A 22121-nucleotide genomic window follows, 5' to 3' on the forward strand; every position below is an offset into this window, starting at 1 on the left:
AAAGGTTTTGACTCCAAGAAATTAAGCACAAGCTCAGGCTCTTCCCCCCCTGCGAGGTGACATTCCATGTCCCCAGAGTTAGCTTATGTGTCCGGAGATCTGGTCGTCGAGGCCCCTGCCGTCGACTGCCGCTCAGATCACTCTGCACCAGCCCCTTATTTTTATTTTTTTGCACCAGCCCCTTATAAGATAAGATAAGATATGCCTTTATTGTCCACACATGGGGAAATGTCGGTGTTACAACGCAAGTAGATACAGAGGGAAAGGACAGATAACTTATAGGAAGTTTTTTTTTTTAAATCCTATGGATCCTCTTGCGGGTGGTGGGCCCATGGGAGGGCGGCCCCAAGTCGCTTTTTCTAGCTATGCCCGGCCGGGCCCCGTGGAGAAAGACCCGGCCACCAGGCGCTTGCCGTCGAGCCAACCACCCCAGGCCTGGCTTCAGGAGGAGGCCCCGGCTTCTGAACCGCTCTTTGTCTGACCCGTCACCCAGGACCTATTTGCCTTGGGAGAACCTACCAGGGGTTTAAATCCCTCGACAACATAGCTCCTGGGATAATTAGGTCGCTCAAACCCGTCCACCACGTTAAGGTGTCGGTTCAAGGAGGGGCAGACGGATCCAATAAATCAGAAATCCAAAATTCCCTCAGAATCTTAAAAAAAAAAAATCTAACATGTCAACTATATGAAGTATGAACTAAATGAAGCAAGAAATTTAAATCTGGTTCTGGCCATTTTTCCAGATCGAAATGTCCCAAATGTGACACTTTTTAATGATAAATGCTTTTTATTATTATTTTTATTTTAATGCATGACATGATGAAAAACTACTGTGGATGTATAGTAGAAAAAGCTTCAGTTGTAGTCATCTGGACTCAGTTAGAAAAAATATACGTTTCGACTCTCATCCAAGAGTCATTGTCAATAATGTGGATGTAACTACATAAAAAGTTTCAAACACTAGTTGTAAAGTCTTCTTTTCTGTCCTCTTCACCTGCAGCGTCTCTTAACTCACATTTACTAAAGATGTTTGGTGTCTCGGAGGTGATTATGTGGTAGTTGCAGCTCACTTCCAGATCTTATAATATCAAGCAGTGCTTTAATACCTATAATGTCATTATTATATCCCATAACACACAGATGTGACTCACGGCTCTGTCCTGAAGTTCATTGGTTCTTCCTTAGACATGTGACTCCTGAGGGACTCACAGCTGGGACCAGGTTCAGACCGAGGATGTTTCTGGTGGATCCTGGGAAAGACAAACATTACAGATCAAATGTAAAAGATTAAAAGCATTTGACTTTGACTTAACTCCAGTTACTCCTAAAACAGTCCTATAAACACACATCAATAATCAGATCTAATCATTGTGTCTGACTTACTGTGGATCATGTTTGTTTTTAAAGTTAATAAATCGTCCAAAAGAGGTTTCACTTGTCACTTCTCCCCTGCTGGTGGTGGGAGGTACTGCGTCCTCTCTGTGCTCTCTCTGATCCATGCTCAGTCCAGAGTCCTACAGAATGACATCACACTGTTTAACCCCGCCCACTCATCACATGGTTTAAAGTCTAAAATAAGTGTGTACATTTCTGTTGTTCTGGTTGTACATGTGTGCTGATCTGTCACAAACTAAAGGACAAACAAATGAACAGGTTGTTTACTTGTCCTTATATTGAAATAAACACACACTACATGAGCCATCAGCCTGTTCTGTGCAGTCTGCACTTTAGTCAAGTGTTTCATCTCATGGAGCCTCAAGAAAACACATTCACATCAAACTGTAATATATGAGATTCAAACTGAACTAAAACCAGTCACAAATTCAGTGGGAACCAAAAGGACCAAAACAGGAACATTTATTTGAGCTGCATTTATTTGGGTTTAGAGGAAGTGACATCATCAGTCCTACACTGCCCCCTACAGACACAAGTCAAGTTCTACAGGGAAATGATAAACAACAACTTATATCAGACAATTATGAGTTAGGATAAATCTAAAAAAAAGGTCAATAATCTAAACAGAACTACGACTAACAAATGTGAAAGAATAAATAATTCAGAATACATGTATTAATTGTTTGTAAAAATCAATCTTAAGTTATAATTAAACTCATGACATAACAAGGCCAAAAACCAGGAAATAAACCAAGGCCTAAACTAAATCTGTACTAAATCAGGACTAAACTACGTCTAAAATCTAGACGAAACACAGGACTAAACCAGGACTAAACCAGGTCTAAACCAGGACTAAACCAGGACTAAACCAGGACTAAACCAGGACTAAACCAGGACTAAACCAGGACTAAACCAGGACTAAACCAGGACTAAACCAGGACTAAAGCCAGTGTTGAATCTAATCAAACTAGTCAAACCTGAGCGGATCCAAAGAGTCCAAAGTGTCCCAGAGAAAAGTGTGCGGCTGAAGGAAGAAACCTGTTTGTGTGTTCTTCCTGGAGTGAGTCAGAGCCGCTCCTCTATTGGCTGTGGTCCAGGTGGGCGGGGCTTCACACAGGTGCGTGACAGGAGGCTGCTGCTGAGGACACAAATATGACAGGACCTGTAGGCTTTATTAGACAGGTGAAATGGGGACGAGAGAGGAGGGAGGACATGCAACAAATTGTCGTAGCCGGGATTCAAACTCACAACACTGTGGCATATGTGCTGCTGCCTAAACCTCTCCAGAGTATTTGTTTTCACTTTTCTCTTTTGACTCGTGGCTGAAAACAGGTTAAGACTCATATTTTAGAACATTTTCACATCAGTTCATGGTTTAGTTTCTTTGGTGTTGCTCCGAAAGCTTCTCCAAACTGAAGAAAGGTTGAAGAAAGAGCAAAAGTCTCCATAGTTGTGGTTTCCTCCTCTGTCTCTCCTCCTCCTCGTACGTCAGTTATTAAGACACATTTTCAGATGAGAGTTGATCCTAACGTTTGGACGCTCTGACTCTCCAGTTTGCTCTCAGCTGGTGCAGCCCTCCTCCGCCCCATCAGCACCTCTCCAGAGCTCATCTTCTCATGTTTGGACCTTCTCTTCCTTCACCAGTGTCTAGAGCTACTGCAGATTGTGGCCTGTTTATTATTCTGCAAACAACAGATTTGATTGACAGACAGAGAGCCAGCAGGACAGTCCACAAACGTGTTGATGGATTTGCTTTTCTGACATGTTGAAGACGTCGTCACGTTTAAATATATAGAGTGGTTTTAGAACATCCACAGCTCTTCAGTCCCAGATTCTTTAGTGTAAAGTGTGAAACAAACACAAAGTAAACTAAACCAGTGAGAGTTTTGGTCCCTGAGAGCAGGACTGAGGCTTCTGAGCTGCAGTGACCAATGAATGAGCTCAGAAAAACAACAGCACTAAAACCCAAAGTTCAAACTGTTTTTTAGAAAATGAGTTGGATTTTATTTCCACCTTGACCTCGTTTGGAAAAAAACAAGATTCTGAACATGCATTTTATTATTTATGTATTAATTGTATGATTTCAGTCACTTTTGAACATCAACTTTGACACTTGTACAGACTTTATCCTTTATATTTCTGGACCTTGGATAAAAGAAGAGTGGATGGCCAGTGATGAATGCTATATTAGGCAGATTGAGAATCAGGCCTACTCCAGCTTTTTGATATCTGAGCTGGATTTTCCTCAAAAGACTTAGGACGACTCTGTTACGTTGCCTATGGTTCAGGAGCTGCTGGAACAACTCAAAGAACTTCTTTATCAACAAGAGAAAAAGCTTTAGCTCATGTGTTCAAGTGATTGTGGACTCCATGTTTGCTCCCAAGTCTGACCAAAGACATTCAGGAGTTAAAAACAAGCCTCCAGTTTTCTCCAGCTGATCTAGATCAAGTCATCTCTGGAAGTCTTAGAGATTACCAAGAGTATTGAAACAACTTGACAGCTAAACTGGATTATATGGATAACATCTCAAGAAAAGAGAAGATTATCATCGATGGAGTTCCAGATACATAGTCTGAGATATGGACTGAAACAGAGTCAAAGTGAGGAAACTTTCTGTCGAAGATCTGAAAATAGATCCAAAGCTCAGTGAATTTGAGGACATGGGATCGGGAAACCTAAAGCCACTGGACGACCAAGATCTATTTTGATTGAACTTCTTCAGTTCAAGGACAAACAAGAAATACTGAAGAGAGCAATGTCCCTCAAAGGCACAAACATCTTTATAAATGAAGATTTCTCTGACGAGGTTCACATGAAACACAAAGAACTCCTCTCAAAAGTGAGAGAAGAGTGAGGAAACTGCTTGTGCTCCCTCCACCATCCAATTCAAATGCCTTTGCAAGTTTCAGCGATTCTACTCTTCCATTTAGTTTAGAACTTTTGATGTCACTCTCACATATTCCCTCAGTAAGTGATTTAGACCTTACTTCATGATCCATTCACACACAAATTGCCGAAATTGAATATCAAAAGGGACATATAAATAGGAGAATGAAGCCGACTTTAATGCCTTGTTTAAAATGCCAACAAATCATGGAAAAAATGTGTTTTCCACTTTCACTTAAATGTATGTAGTTTAGCAAATAATTGTGATTTGTTAATACTGCACTTATTGACTTGAGATCATGATTTGTCGTTGCTGGCTCTGTCTGAAACACGGCTACATGAATTTGACTCTTTACATCAATCAATGTTTTATATTTCTGTAGAACAAAACAATAAGCCTGATGGAGGACAGAGACACAGAGGACAGAGACACTGAGGACAGAGACACAGAGGACAGAGACACTGAGGACAGAGACACTGAGGACAGAGACACAGAGGACAGAGACACTGAGGACAGAGACACTGAGGACAGAGACACAGAGGGCAGAAACACTGAGGACATAGATACTGAGGACAGAGACACTGAGGACAAAGACACTGAGGACGGAGACACTGAGGACAGAGACACTGAGGACAGAGGCACAGAGGACAGAGACACTGAGAACAGAGACACAGAGGACAGAGACACTGAAGACAGAGATACAGAGGACAGAGACAATGAGGACAGAGACACAGAGGACAGAGACACTGAGGACAAAGACACTGAGGACAGAGACACTGAGGGCAAAGACACAGAGGACAGAGACACTGAGGACAGAGACACAGAGGACAGAGACACTGAGGACAAAGACACTGAGGACAGAGACACTGAGGACAGAGACACTGAGGACAGAGACACAGAGGACAGAGACACAGAGGACAGAGACACAGAGGACAGAGACACAGAGGACAGAGACACTGAGGACATAGACACTGAGGACAGAGACACTGAGGACAGAGACACAGAGGACAGAGACACTGAGGACAATGGACTAAAGACAGAAGAAAACAACATGCATCAAATGATAAATGGGACTAATGTCCATGTCTCTTCACAGACTGAACACAGGACGTCTGATACTGAGAATGACATTGAGCCTGAAACAAACTGCTAGAACAATCTGTAAATGAAATGTGAATATTACTGGGAGGAACCATTGAACACCAGAGTCGATCCTCAAGGGCCTTTGTCAGTCACACACTTTAACAGCAGAAGCCTCTGGAAAAACTCTCCTCTATAAAACATGTTCTGAAGTCTTTGAACAAACTGAATGTGACGCCGTATCACAGACGTGGCTTCAGAAGCACAAAGTGGCACAAGTCAATCTCCAAGTTCTGACTTTTAGACAACAAATAGGAACAATAGTGGCCTCGTGTACGGATCAAACATTAAGAAGTACGACTGCAAAACAGACGTCACACATTATTGATCATGTTTTGGAAAGTGTCACGGTGGAAAGTGAAGTTTAAAACATGTAATGCTTAGTTGTGTGTGTCGACCACCGGGAACAAATGTGACCACCTTTAAAGAGAAAATGGAAGAAATGTTGAATAAGACGGGCACAGACAAAGTCCAAATAGCAGGTGGAGACTTTAATCTAGACTTGGTAAATCCACTTCAACTGAAAACAAGCTCAGATTTGATCAATTCCATGTCAATAAGAGAAGCCCGATAACAAGGCAAACGCCAACACTGATAGATCATACTTTTACTGACAGAACAGAAGGAAACATTTGGAGGGCTCTGTTCATTTGTGATAGAAGTGACCACCTGCCCGTATTTACAGTGTTTCAAAATGTCTTTAGGAAGAGAAATCAGACACAGACTCACTCTAAACTTAGAAGGCAGAAAACATGGAAACATTCCAGAAGGATCTTTGTGCTCAAAGATGGAGTGAAAGTGACTCAACTACAGACGTGGATGTGGCACATGATGCTTTCCTGCACAGATTTATTGAGCTGCATCATAACAACTGTCCTGCAACAAATAAAGATAAAGGAGATTTATAAAACAAAGCCATGGAAAACCAAAGGAATAGAAAACACATGTAAAAAGAAGAAAAAGTACTATATAAAGAACTTGTAACGCAGAGAACAAAAGAGGCAGAAAATAGATGTAAAAAAGACAAAACTAAACTAATAAGTATAATTAGAAACAGTGAGAATGAATATTATCATAAGTGACTTGAACAACAGAGACACAATATGGAAAAGACATGGAAAGTGATAAATCATTTAATAAAAACATCAAACAAACAAGATTGTCAAAGTTTTTTTTTCATTGATCTCATACTGATCAGAAACTCAAAAGATACAGCAAATGTGGGTAATAAAAATTCAACATGAGTAATTGGATCAATACAAATGTTTTTTCAATGTTTGTATCAGATATGAACAAAAAATAAATACAGGACATTGTGAAAGAGGTTTTAGAACAAAAACTCTAAAGATTGGACGGATATTGACATGTTATTGGTTAAAAATTCAACTGAGTTTACTGCTGAAATATTAACTTATTTATTTAAAATGGGTGTTTTCCCAAATAATATGAAAATGGTAAAAATTATACCAATTTTCAAGAGAGGAGATCTCCTTTTAAGTTTAGACCAAAGTCATTGTTATCCCAATTTTAAATTTTCAATTTTTTATTAGAATTTGTTCATTTTAACAAAGGTCAAATGGCCGCGCAGTTTCAGGAACCGCGGGACTTCTCTTATAGCGTCATGGCTAACCCTAACCCTAACCTTAACCTTAACCTTAACCTTAACCTTAACCCTTACCCTAACCCTAACCCTAACCCTAACCTTAACCTTAACCCTAACCCTAACCCTAACCCTAACCCTAACCTTAACCTTAACCCTAACCCTAAACTTAACCTTAACCTTAACCTTAACCCTAACCTTAACCTTAACCCTAACCCTAACCTTAACCCTAACCTTAACCTTAACCCTAACCCTAACCCTAACCCTAAACTTAACCTTAACCTTAACCTTAACCTTAACCCTAACCTTAACCTTAACCCTAACCCTAACCTTAACCTTAACCCTAACCTTAACCTTAACCTTAACCCTAACCCTAAACTTAACCCTAACCCTAACCTCAACCCTAACCTTAACCTTAACCCTAACCCTAACCCTAACCCTAACCCTAACCCTAAACTTAACCTTAACCCTAACCCTAACCCTAACCCTAACCCTAACCTTAACCTTAACCCTAACCCTAACCCTAACCTTAACCTTAACCTTAACCTTAACCTTAACCCTAACCCTAACCCTAACCCTAACCCTAAACTTAACCTTAACCCTAACCCTAACCCTAACCCTAACCCTAACCCTAACCTTAACCTTAACCCTAACCCTTACCCTAACCCTAACCCTAACCCTAACCTTAACCTTAACCCTAACCCTAACCCTAACCTTAACCTTAACCCTAACCCTAAACTTAACCTTAACCTTAACCTTAACCTTAACCCTAACCTTAACCTTAACCCTAACCCTAACCTTAACCCTAACCTTAACCTTAACCCTAACCCTAACCCTAACCCTAAACTTAACCTTAACCTTAACCTTAACCTTAACCTTAACCTTAACCCTAACCTTAACCTTAACCCTAACCCTAACCTTAACCCTAACCTTAACCTCAACCCTAACCTTAACCCTAACCCTAACCCTAACCCTAACCCTAAACTTAACCTTAACCCTAACCCTAACCCTAACCTTAACCTTAACCCTAACCCTAACCTTAACCCTAACCTTAACCTTAACCCTAACCCTAACCCTAACCCTAACCCTAAACTTAACCTTAACCTTAACCTTAACCTTAACCTTAACCCTAACCTTAACCTTAACCCTAACCCTAAACTTAACCCTAACCCTAACCTCAACCCTAACCTTAACCCTAACCCTAACCCTAACCCTAACCCTAACCCTAAACTTAACCTTAACCCTAACCCTAACCCTAACCCTAACCCTAACCCTAACCTTAACCTTAACCTTAACCCTAACCCTAACCCTAACCTTAACCCTAACCCTAACCTTAACCTTAACCCGGCGCGGTTTAAAACGGCGCTAAAACGCGGTCAAATAGCGATGCAGTTTCAGGAGCCGCGGCGCGCGGCCGGCACAAAAATAACATGGCAGCTTCGGCCGCGCGCCGCGGCACTGCAGCCACTCATCATGGATCATTTAGAAAAATAGAAATTCTTACATGAGCAACAATATAAATGGCACAAATGCAATGAACAGATAATATTACATATGCAGTAGATAAAATAAATACACAGTGTGTGTATTTATTGACTTAAAAAAAAAGCTTTTGACACAATTGATCATAAAATATTACTTAATAAAAAATATGTCGGTGTAATCCCTCATTCGTCCAGGCGTGTTCCATAGTAGAAAAAGCTTCAGTTGTAGTCATCTGGACTCAGTTTGAAAAAAATAGACGTTTTCGCCAATGGGCGGGTCTTACCACAGAACAGTATTAATATCGGAGTTCTCGATCTAAATTCTTTTATTGACAATGACTCTTGGATGACAGTCGAAACGTCTATTTTTTTCAAACTGAGTCCAGATGACTACAACTGAAGCTTTTTCTACTACTTAATAAAAAAAGAAGTCTGGCTTTAGAGGAGCTGCTTATTCTTGGTTATAAAGTTATCTCGACAACAGGTACCAGTTTGTATACTTTAACCTGTTCACATCCACCCGCTCGCCTGCGGGCAATTACCGTATTTCAAAAGTTCTATTACATCATCACTTTTATTTTCGTGGTCAATACCAGCAAGTTATACATCATTTTAAAGATAATTTTCTCTAGAAAACGAATATGTCATTGATTTGCATTGAATAATACGCCCCAAGAAGCAATTACCAATAATTTGTCATAAAGTCTCAACTTTTCATCAAAATTTCTTACCTGCTTTGCAAATTATGACGACCTCATCAACATTCAATCCTTCAGTAAGTGGACTCGTTCTGTCTGTAATAATCCACAGAAAAACAATATCCACTTGTATTTTTCCTGAAATGTTCCAATTTCGAGATATTGTCAAATAAACAATGTTTTCTTTGGTGAAAATATTCACGACGAACGCTCGTCCGGCGCATTTCTCCGTCCTTTACAAATGACCTGTTTGACTTATAAGATGGTGTTTGGCATCAATCTTTTGAGACCATCCACGAAGTTTTTTGTCCACGGGTTTGTTTTTACAGCCTCAGCAAAAAAAATGTGCCGCTTCCAACGCACGCGGTCTTCTTTGTTGACATCGACATTGCGCGTGCTTAAGATGACGTAGACCACTTCGATTGACATATTATTTTAGCTAAATAGCATAGCTTTCGAAAGATGGGTGGGACTTAGGGATTCCTGACACAGAATTGTCTCTATTCACATGCGTAAAGGCAGTAATGAGCCAGATTTTTTGGCAGGAGGCAACTAGATTTTACGCATCACGTTTTCTGATTTTGTTAGCCTTTTGGACGCGCATTTTGTTAGATATATGTATTATTATACCAATAATATATATATATATATATATATATATATATATATATATATATATATATATATATATATAACATATTTTTTTTTTTCACCTCTGTATGGGAAATTCAAGGGTAAACTCAAATTTACACATTTTCACATACATTGTTTTTAGCAGTTATAATAGGTATTAGTGGCCTAAAAAACATCAAAATGTATGTTTTATGATCATAGAGGAGCTAAAATTGTAATAAAACAGTTGGCACATATTTGGATCACTTCTTCCGAATATACTTTTTGATACAAAAAGGTCAACAGCACCAAAATGCCTGTTCCCAGAGATCTGAAACTTTACACAGTTGTTGTCAACAAGATAAACAGCATGTGCAGTGAACAGCATAAGCACACAATTAAGTATGTCTTACTCAGGACCTTTACAAACAGACAATATTCAGGCGAGACTAAAAAAAGGATGCATTTTGTATGTTTGGGCCTCTGTAGTGTGAGTTCTGAAGCCCTGACAGTGTCATATGCACATCTGCAGAAACTAGAAGGCTTAAGCTTTCTAATGATGCATTACACTCACATGTGGGCTGTAAGATCCTCTTTTAATAATCAATGCCATTTGGACCATTGTGCACAGGGCGAAAATAGGTGGATGGTAACAGGTTAAATCAGAAGACGTGAAAGCTTTACAATCTTATACTCTTAATAAACACTTATGATCTGTTGGACCCTGGCAGTACTGCAAGTTTTTGTTCAGAAGAACTCATGCACAAGCTCAAGATCACTGAGATGAAAACACAGTTCTTATTACAGACCATGGGGCAGGAACGAGTTGTTCCTGCTTTCTCATTAAAGGGATTAGAAGTGTCAGGATTGGATAGCAGTCATTTTTTTCCAGCTGCCAGACGTCCTGATACAGAAGAGAATGCCTGTGAACAATGACTGTATTGTGTCAGAAAAGGATTTGGAAAAATGGACATACCGCTCAAAAATTCAAATTCCAAGCATACAAGCGAATGTGGACCTATAGATTGGCAGCAACGCTCTGAAGGTATTGGAACCATGGGAAATAATAAACAGTCAAGAAAATGGGCCTTATGTAATAAAGACTGTTTTGGGCTGGGTATTTAATGGCCCTCTCCAAGGTGGTCATGGTCTAGGGAATGAGATTCCTGCAGCAGTGGTCAACCAAATCTCTGTGTACAAGCTAGAAGAGTTGTTGCAGAAACGGTATGATCATGACTTTAATGAAAGAACCACAAAGGAAAGGGGGCCATCAAGAAAAGATGTAAGATTCATGGAGAAGTCTGCAGTTCTTGATGGGGGCCATTACAGCTTAAAACTGCCTTTTAAAGAGGAGTTTATCTCTCTGCTAAATAAGGTGATGGTGGCGAGACAAAGACTAATTAGCCTCAAGAAAAGGGTTTCTTAGAAACACGCAGTTCTACACCTACTATAAGGCCAAGATTAATGAAATGATTAGTGAAGGCAATGCTGAGCAGATAACTACAGGAGGATGAAAGGGAGGACAAAATATGGTACATTCTCCACCATGCCGTATATCATCCCAGAAAGAAGTCATCTCAAAGTTGTGTAAGTTTTGCCCTTGCAGGCAACGCTGGAATGATAGGAAGCAGAATCTCAAAGCAGGAGACATTGGGGTGAGTGTTGGATGTCTTTCTTGATAAAGATGTGCTGGTGCGATCGGTATGTTTAGCCATTGAGAGACCAATCACAAAGCTCTGTGTGCTTATTGATTCTATTTGAATTGTGGCTCCTCTGAATGATAGTTTGGAGAATTGTTCAAAGCTGTGAACAATTATGGGAACGATGAGTAGGAGCCAAAATCTCTGATAATGGTGCAGCGTTGGGAGAGGCCACAGGGTGTAGCTGTCGGTTAGAAGCGAAATGTGTATTTAAGTAGGAACTTTGGTGCTGGGTGGGAGTTGCTAGACGGGCAAGCAGAGTTTGTCGACCGCCTACGGCGAACTGTGATATGTGATATGCGATATTGTGAATATGGATTTTATGGATATGAAGTGATGCACTGTTTGGATTGATTTTGAGAATATCGTAATAAATAAAGGATAACATGAACTTTGGAACTGCCTCAGAGAACTGTAAGCGGAGGGATTAAAATCTCTGTGGCGAGATATTCCAATAGTAAGTAGTTATAAAATCCAGCAGCGTTATGAGCAATAAACTTATAACCGCCATAACGTATAAAGCTTTTCACAAGATCTCAAATTCAGTCTTCAGTGTTAAAATTTAATACATAAATCCATGATTGATGATTGTTGAGCTCATGGATCCTAACCATATATTTGTGGTAAAGCTAACATAAGACTTTTTCCAGACAATATTTTTTTAGCTTTGTGGTGGGATAATGCATGTCCATGAAGGAAACAACCCATAAACTCATATCAAGTGGTTTGATGATGAATAAAAGCCATTTTCCAAGTTGATGCTCACCGCCCCAGAGTGCATGTTGAATGACGTGGTTTTCAGAATATGCTACATAATCCAACAACTTCATTGATTAATTCAAGAAACATTTATTCAGTCTAATATAATACCAGTCATAAGTCAGTGCTAAAGTATAATTGGTGGAAAATTCCTTTTTTGAGGTCATTAACTCTGAAAACTGAAGGAATCAGACCAGCATTGTTTGATTTTTTTGTCATACGTGTACAACAATATTACTTTTTTATTTTATTTTTTTTATTGATTTTGCATTTAAAAGACACCCCATAGTGCACTCAAAACATCAAAGTAAGTATAATCATAAGTTACATAAACTTATACTTATCTATATACACATATACCGGTACATGTACATGTATATACACATCAGGTGCTGTAACATTGGTACCCACCACTTGACCGAGGAACCTAGCATCCCAGACTGAGGCCCACCCCAACTGGAACCAGTGTCGAGGGCAAACGCACGGGCAAGCCAACACCGGACCCCCCCCAATTAACTTCAGGGCGGCCCCGACCCATGCCGGAGCCAGTACTGATCCAAAATGCGGAGCTCACAAGGCCGCCTTCATCCCGTGTCCAGGAATCCACTCGGATTAACTAAAATGGCGGAGGTGAAGGACGTGCGTGACTGAGCTCCGCACCTTGGCTCACCTAAAATGTTGTATCAAATGAACGTTTGAACAAGACTACAAGCTAAGTATGAGGCATTGAATGGACAACACTATATTCTCCTCATATTATAGCCTATTGCAGTCTCATTGGTGAAACATTACACTGCGTGTTTGCGGTGGCGTCCTCGCAATCAATGGCAGGTGAACGCACTTTGGAGTCTCTGTTCCAGGCGATACAGGACAGCAAACAAGAGGTTCTTGGTCGACTACGAACCATTGAACAATCTGTGAACCATCTGGACAATTCAATGAGTAGTTTGGCCGAGCAGTTTACGGAAATCCAGCAACGCGTGAGCAAAACGGAGGATGACATCTATGACACGCAAAAACACGTCAAAGTCCTGGAGAATACTGTAACCTTACTACAGTCAAATATGGACTATTTGGAGAACAAAAGCAGGATGTCTAATGTGCTAATGGTGGGACTCCCAGAAAGATCTGAGGGAACGGACTGCACCGCTTTTGTTCAGCGCTTTATTCCGGATTTATTCGGAAAAGAAAACTTCTCGGAGACGCTGCGCGTGGAGCTGTGCCACCGTGTCGGGGACCGTGAACGAGCCGAGGCTACAAAACATCCCCACCCGCTCATTATGAAGCTTCTCAGCCATCAGGACAAAGTGAAGATCCTTCACCTGGCACGCACCAAAGGGGATTTAATGTTCCAACACAAGCGGATCCACGTATTCCCAGATTTCAGTGAAGCGGTTCAAGGAAAACGCAAAGCTTTTCTCCCGGTGAAAAAGAAACTCAAAACACTGGGCATAAGATACACTATGCATTTTCCAGCTATATTGTCCTTTACATATTGTCCTTTACATACAGGGGCAAGTATCAACGATTTCATTCACCTGCGGAGGCAGAACAGTGTATCGGCCTTCAGACCCAGGTTAGTGAACCATCACCTATGGAACAATCACACCTACGATAATATATAAACATTAAAAAAAACTATCTACAACGTCAACTTGGTCCTATCCCTCAACTCCTGTTTGTATTGGACCATGGACGACCAGCCTTTTCCTCATGTGAACTTATAACATATTGTAAAATATATCTGTGCACAACAGAAAAGGCGGTGTGTCACGATGTATACATAGAATGAGTTGCTGGGATATTGCGTCCCAGACTTCGAGCTTGGAGACGGGTGTCATGACTGAGTGCTCACCTGGATGGGTATTGGTGCCAGGGGTGGCGCATGGGTTGGACAGGATCTGATCTTTACTGGTGGCTTTGGGGTTTTCCTGATACTTGTTGGAGCTTCTATATACCTCAGAGCGGTGTGAGTGGGGCTTCTGCTGTTTAGTGTCGAGGGTTTCACTCTGCTGTCCAGGGAAGTGCTGGTCCCGGACATCGGGCCTCTTCCTGTGTGTCGAGGTCGGGGCTGGGATTTTCGTTCTCCACTGACACTGAACAAACCTAAAGGATATTAAATACCAACTACCGTAGGCTTATTGACCATCCAGGCCTTATACTTATGCCTATACTAATAAAACAAATGGAAACGTTCTTGGACTAATACTCTTAAAATATAAAAGGTCGACAAGAGCCTCTTCTAAATGTTAGGGAATAGTTTAGCACAACAGCATGGAGTCAGTTTGTGCTGTATTTGGTGCTTGGGGGGAAGGGAGGGAGGGAACGGGATGGGTTGGTGTAGGTGTTCACTTTTCATTTTATTTATTTTTTTCAAATTTTGTGTTTACTCTTTTTTTAAATATATTTGGATTATTTTGACCTTTATTATTAAAGCGGCATCCAATGATCTACTGAGCAATTTGTGGCTTCTGAAAAGATGGAACAAGCTCACATGTTTTAGAATAACTTCATGGTAAATGTCAAAACAGTCATAACATGTTCTTGGAATATTAAAGGGTGCAATAACTTGACAAAAAGGAATAAAATATTAACATTTATGAAAAAGGAAAGGGAAGCCATTAGACTGCTACAAGAGACCCATTTGACAAAATCGGAGCATTTCAAACTGAAAAGAGACTGGGTCGGCCAAATATATTTTTCCTCTTATAATAGCAAAAGCAGAGGAGTTGCAATTTTGATCCACAAAAATCTTCCACATAAAGTTGAACACATTGAATCAGATCCAGGGGGATGTTTTGTTTTAGTACACGGTTCATTATGAGGCCAAACTGTGACCATCCTGAATGTCTATGCAGCTCCAAAAATTGAATTGAATATTTTTTCTAAATTGACATCATTGATTGTGGAATTTGGAACTACAAATACTATTATAGGGGGTGATTGGAATTGTTTCTTAGATGGTAAAGTAGATAAACTCTCCAGCTGTAAAACCCCTTTAAACCCCAGACAGAAATCTATGCGTCAAATGCTTCAGGAAACGGGCATAATTGATATCTGGCGTAGACAAAACCCACTTGATAAGAATTTCACATTTTATTCAAGCCCTCATAAGACCTATTCACGTATTGACTATTTTCTAGTTCCACAAAACCTAATTGAAAAGATTGACAAATGTACTATCGGTTCTATTCACATCTCAGACCATGCTCCCATTTTTTTGTATATGAATATGTCCCACAACTTTTCAGGTCGATGTACATGGAATTGTAATCAATCCATTCTATCGGACTCTGAGTTTTGCTCTATGATTCGTAAAGAAGTACATTTTTTTATACAAGAGAATGACAATGAATATACAAGCCCTTCAAACTTGTGGGAAACAACTAAGGCCTATTTAAGAGGATTAATAATTGCTTATTGCTCAGCTAAAAAGAAAAAGAAACTGAATGAACAAACTCGCCTCGAAGAGGAACTAAAACAAGCAGAGCTTGACCATAAACACAATGTTAACGAAGCAAATTGGGCTAAATTATTAAGAATAAGGACAGCTTTGAATGTCCTAATAACTCAAAATGCAGAAAAAGCCTTTTTTAAACAAAAACATAAAGTATATGAACAAGCTAATAGATCTGGAGAGTATCTTTCTAATCTCATTAATAACACTGTTCTCAACCAAGCAATTACCCAAATTAAAGATCCAAAGATCTGTTATGCAAATATGGAAATTGCAAAAGTATTTAGTGAATATTATTCTATACTGTATTCATCTAAATTTTCAGGCACACAATTAAAAATGCACAATTTTTTTCAACAAATAAAGTTAACTAAAATCTCAGAGGTGGACAAACAGAGTGAGAAGGACATAACTTGTGAGGAAGACGAGAAGATGATAGACAACCTTCCATCAGGGAAGGCATGTGGGCCAGATGGCCTACCATCTGAAATTTATAAAATATTTAAAGATATTTCTGCCCCTTTATTAACTAAAATGTATATTCACTCCTTTTTGATTAAAACACTTCCTCCTTCTCTGCAACAGGCGACTATAAAAGTGATTTTAAAGGAAAATAAAGACCCCAACAACCCCGCCTCGTATCGACCCATTAGCATTCAAAATATAGACTGTAAAATATTGGCCTAACTGCTTGCAGCCAGAATTAACAATATAGTACCTAAAATTATTAATAATGACCAGACAGGATTTGTGGCAAATAGGAATTCATATACCAAGATAAGGCGCCTAATTAACATATTACAATATATTAAGATGAAACAATCAGATGCTATGATAGTAACATTGGACGTGGAAAAGGCATTTGACAATATTGAATGGCCTTATTTATTTTACACTTTAAAAGAATTCTCATTTGGAGAAGTGTTTACTGATTGGGTGAGACTTCTGTCCTCCACACCTCCTCCTCCTCCACACCTCCTCCACACCTCCTCCAAACCTCAAGCCTCAATATGTATTAACGGAGTGACATCATCTCCATTTTCAATAAGTAAAGGCAGTAAACAAGGCTGCCCTCTGTCACCATTACTTTTCGTCTTAGCAGTGGAACCTTTGGCCGAAATGATAAGAATCTCCTCATTCGTGAAAGGAATTCAAACTGAAGTCAAAACACACAAGATCTCGCTCTATGCAGATGATGTCCTTTTATTCTTAAATGATCCTATAGGCTCTGTTCCTCCACTAATCAACATTATAAACACATTTGGAGAGTTATCAGGCTATAAGGTTAACTATGAGAAATCTACTGCACTACCCTTGGGAAAGTATAATTATTCCGAACTAACTAAATATTTACCCTTTAAATTATCATCTGAAGGCTTTAAATATCTTGGTCTAAATATCTCCCCCAAAATCAATGATATAGCAGAGTTAAATCTAAATCAAGCCATGACTAAAATTAAGAAAGACTTACAAAGATGGACTCCTCTTCCATTATCATTGACCGGGAGAGTTGCCGTCATTAAAATGAACATCTTGCCAAGATTGCTATATCCAATGCAGCTTTTACCTAATCATGTTCCTGAAATATTTTTTAAGTCAATTCACCAACTAATCAGGAAATTTCTTTGGAAAGGGAAACGCCCGAGACTGAAATTAGAAAAACTACAATTACCAGTTGTCAAAGGAGGCTTAGCATTACCAAATATAAAATACTACTTACTACTAAAAAAAAAAAAATCAAACCAACCCGGGGCCCTATGTAAAAAGAGCCCCCCCTAGTGCTATTTCTGTAGTCACATCATCACACAGATGGAAAAACAAAATGCGAGTCAGGCCCAATCTGAGAAATGTGATTCATATTCCCTGTGAAAAGATAAAGCCCAGTCCCACTGAAACCAGTCTGAAACTTGCTGTGCTAAATGTCAGATCCTTATGTAACAAATCTCTCTTAATTAATAATTTTATTTCTTCTTATAATCTTGATTTTATGTTTTTAACTGAAACATGGCTTGACAAAAACACAGGAAATGTAGTTCTGATAGAATCTGCTCCACCAGACTTTAAGTTTGAATCTGAAACACGAGAAAACAAAAAAGGGGGTGGAGTCTGTGCTGTCTTTAGAGATGAAATAATTACCCGCAGGTTGTCTTTTGGGGTGTTTTCATCATTTGAGTATATATCCTTTAAAATGGAGCTAAAACGGTCTCCATCCATTCTCTTCATTGTTTTATACAAGCCTCCCCAGCACTGCCAAAGTTTTATTGATGATTTTACTGAGATGCTTTCAGTCATATGCACAGACTTTGATGGTTTGGTCATTACAGGTGATTTCAACGTGCATGTTGATAATATTTGTGACAGAAACGCTAAAAAGCTTGATGCTGTCCTTGAAACCTTCAGTCTTACTCAGCATGTGAGAGGCCCCACCCACAGCAAAGGACACACTCTAGATCTCATAATTACAAAGGGAGTAAATATTTCAAATGTTAATGTGATCGATGTTGCTCTGTCTGATCATTTCTGTGTCTTCTTTGACCTGTCTGTTTCTCCCCAACCTCCGGTTGGTCCTGCAGTTGTTCAGAGGAGACACATAAGTGATGGCACAGGTGCACTGTTTATGGAAATGATAAACTTTGAAAATGTCTCATGTTCTAATGTAAATGATTTGTTGAACTCTGTTACATCTAGTGTTTTGAATGTTCTGGACACCATCGCCCCTATAAAGGCTAAAATGGTTAAAAATAAGCAGAAGGCGCCGTGGAGAAATGATGATTCGGTCAGGGCACAGAAAAGGGAGTGCCGAAGGGCCGAACGGAAATGGCGCAAGTCAAAGCTCCAGGTTCAAAAAGAGATTTACAAAGAAAAGCTGAACATGTACAACCTAATCTTATGTAGAACTAGGGAAAGATATTTTTCTGAAATAATTGGAAGCTGCAGTAACAACTCGCGTGTCCTGTTTGCCACAGTAAACAGATTAACAAACCCTCCAGCTCAGCTACCGTTAGAACTCATTTCCACATCCAAGTGTAATGAGTTTGCATTATTCTTTAATGACAAAGTTCAGGGCATTAAAAATGCTATAAATCCCACAATGCAAAAAATTACCCTAAAACCACCAAGAGCTAACTCACTTTGCACCAGTAACTGATAAAACTGTCCATGAGATCATCACCAGTCTGAGTTCATCTACATGCTGCCTTGATGTGTTACCCACCAGATTTCTAAAGTCTGTGCTGAACAGTTTGTTAGCACCATTCACTCACATAGTTAACATGTCGCTTCAATCTGGAACATTCCCAATGTCTTTGAAAACTGCGGTCATAAAGCCTCTCCTAAAGAAGAGCAATCTTGATGCCGCAGTACTGAGTCATTACCGGCCCATCTCTAATCTGCCATTTTTGGGCAAAGTCCTTGAAAAGGTTGTTTACCAACAGCTCACAGATTTCCTCTTAATAAACAACTCATTTGATGTTTTTCAGTCAGGTTTTAGACCTCATCACAGCACTGAGACTGCTCTTGTCAAGGTGACAAATGACATCCGCCTGAACACTGACACGGGCAAAGCCTCAGTCTTAATTCTGTTAGATCTGAGTGCTGCTTTTGACACTGTCGATCATGGGATCCTCTTACAGCAACTAGAGGACTGGGTGGGCATCACTGGCACTGCCCTAAACTGGTTAAGGTCCTATCTGGAAGACAGGAAGTACTTTGTTGAAATTGGTAGCTGTGTCTCAGACCACATGACCCTGACCTGTGGAGTGCCCCAAGGGTCAGTCCTGGGTCCCCTTCTGTTCAACCTCTACATGCTGCCGTTAGGTCAGTTGATACGCAGTGAAAATGTGTCCTATCACAATTATGCAGACGACACTCAGATCTATGTTTCACTATCGGCAGGTGACTATGGACCAGTGGATTCACTCTGTCACTGCATCCAACAGATCAGTTTGTGGATGCAAAACAACTTTCTCCAGCTGAACTCAGACAAGACTGAAATAATCGTTTTTGGCCCACAGAAACAAAGAGAAAGTGTTAGCGGTCACCTCCAGAGTCTCGCTCTAAAACCTACAAACCAAATTAGAAATCTGGGGGTAATAATGGACTCAGACTTGAACTTTAATAGCCACGTCAAATCAATAACATCAGCAGCTTTTTACCATCTAAAAAACATTGCCAAAATCAAAAATATAGTGTCAAAACCAGATTTAGAGAGACTTATCCATGCGTTTGTCTCCAGTAGATTAGACTGTAACGGCCTGCTCACTGGCCTCTCCAAACGAGTTGTAAAACAGCTGCAGTACATCCAGAACGCTGCTGCTCGGATCCTGACTAGAACCAGGAAGTATGATCACATTAGTCCTGTTCTCAGGTCTCTGCACTGGCTCCTGTGGCTCAGAGAATAGACTTTAAAGCAGCTCTGCTTGTGTACAAGTCTCTCCATGGCCTAGCACCAAAGTACATCTTGGATATGTTAGTGCCATATGAACCATCTCGGACTCTGAGGACCTCAGGGACCGGCCTCTTGCTGGTGCCCAGAGTCAGGACAAAACATGGGGAATCTGCGTTTCAGTTTTATGCAGCTAAAATCTGGAACAGTCTTCCTGAAGATGTGAGACAGGCTTCTACTCTGACAATGTTCAAATCTAAGCTAAAAACAGTTTTGTTTAGCTGCGCATATGACTGAAAGGAAAAAAAAAAAAAAATTATAACATTTTTATTTTATTTTTGTATTGATATAATAATACATATATCTAACAAAATACGCGTCCCAAAGGCTAATAAAATCAGAAAACGTGATGCGTAAAATCTAGTCGCAAAATGCAGAAAAATCTAGGCTCTGACAGCCTTACGCACGAGAACAGGGAGAATTCTGTGTCAATAAGGCCTTTGTCCCGCCTACCAGGAGAAAGCTATTCTCATTGGCTAGAATAATATGTCACTCAAAGCCTCCTGCGTGCCTGTTAGCAGAAGCTAAGGGCTAAAAACAAAGATGGACGCGCGCTTCGGAAGCGCAGAATTTTTTTCCTCCGGAGGCTGTAGCAAACAAACCCGGTGATAGAAAAAATCGTGGATGGTCTCATTCTGTAGGTAACAGTCTAAGGATGAGATCGATGTCAAACACTATCTTATAAATCAAACAGGTAATTTGTTATGGACGGAGAAATGCGGCGGACAAGCGCATTCTCGTCCGGTGAGAAACGAAGAAAAGTTTGTTTACTTGACAATATCTCGAAATCGGATAACTTGAGGAAAAATACAAGTGGATATTGTTTTTCAATGATTCCTTACGGACAGACTGAGTACAAGGATGTACAGAATTAAAGCCGTTTCGTCCATCATAAACAGCAAACAGGTAGGACATGCGTTTGTAAAGGTTGAAACTTTCTCACAAACTATTGGCAGTTGCTTCTTGGGGCATATTTTTCAATGTAAATCAATGACATATTCGTTTTGTTGAGAAAATAAGCTTTAAAATGATGTATAACTTGCTGGTATTGACCACGGAAATAAAAGTGATGATGTAAGAGAATATTTGAGGTATAGAAAATGTTCGCCGGCGGACAGGTGGGTGGTAACAGGCAGCTCAATTAAAAAAGAAAAGCTTGGGCTATTTGTATAAACGTATGTTTGTCAAACCCATTTTGATAAAAAGTAAAAATCTTTGGACCGATGACTTTGGAGCCCATTTGGACGAGTCAAAATGGAAACAAGTATTATTAAATGCAAAGAAAATTACATGTTCTAATAGATCTTATGAAACCCAATACAAAATAATCCATAGGCTTCATGTGACACCAGTTATTCACAGTAAATATGATTCTACAAGCTCTCCACAGTGTCGAAAATGTAAAGCCAGTTTGGGCACATACTCTCATCTAATATGGTTTTGTCCCCAAGTTCAAACAGAACAGTGTCCGAACAGAAATTAAACGCCTCCTACTCATAAATATTCCAGCAGATCCTTATTGTTTTGTTTTAGGACTAGACACATTTTCCGAGAAGAAACAAAAATATGTTTTGAGAATTTTATTATTTGCAGCCCGCCTAACAATCCTTCAAAGATGGCTAGACGATGAACCTCCAGATCTTCGTATGTGGAGGGAGAAGATCATGTCCTTAATGCCACCTGAAAGGCTCTGTAGGACCCTTTGTTAAAAACTGGTCCCCACTAGCCTCCTTTTTTGGAGAGGAATGGAATAAGGTGATTACCATGGGCTTTTCAGATTAACAAAAACGATCACTAAATTTACGGGATCAACTTATTAATCATTAAAGTAGATATGCTATAACTTGGTAAATTGAAGGGATCATGGTGAGCAGATATTACTGTAGATATGGAACTCAAGGTAAATAACATAATTGGTGCAGCTCCAAAACCTCTTATAGATGT

The 22121-nt window shown here is 39.8% G+C and overlaps 1 protein-coding gene across 3 annotated transcripts in view; it reads right to left on the minus strand.

Moving 5' to 3' along the window:
- The window catches only part of LOC140377870 (protein NLRC3-like), a 111862-nt gene that overhangs the window by 34740 nt on the left and 55001 nt on the right, over positions 1–22121 (minus strand). The window contains exons 1-3 of one of the 3 annotated variants that reach the window (XM_072463475.1): positions 2373–2536; positions 1384–1514; positions 1152–1250 (exon numbers count right to left, since the gene is read on the minus strand). In XM_072463475.1, the coding sequence (XP_072319576.1) occupies positions 1152–1250; positions 1384–1499 (215 nt within the window). In that variant the 5' untranslated portion in view covers positions 1500–1514; positions 2373–2536. Of the gene's footprint in view, positions 1–1151; positions 1251–1383; positions 1515–2372; positions 2537–22121 lie in introns of those variants that run through there. The other 2 variants (XM_072463476.1, XM_072463477.1) reach the window with 2 other exon arrangements.

The sequence above is a fragment of the Eucyclogobius newberryi genome, unplaced genomic scaffold (assembly GCF_026437365.1).
Source record: "Eucyclogobius newberryi isolate DKJ021-1_F unplaced genomic scaffold, fEucNew1.0.hap1 SCAF_4, whole genome shotgun sequence".
NCBI classification, from domain to species: domain Eukaryota; kingdom Metazoa; phylum Chordata; class Actinopteri; order Gobiiformes; family Gobiidae; genus Eucyclogobius; species Eucyclogobius newberryi.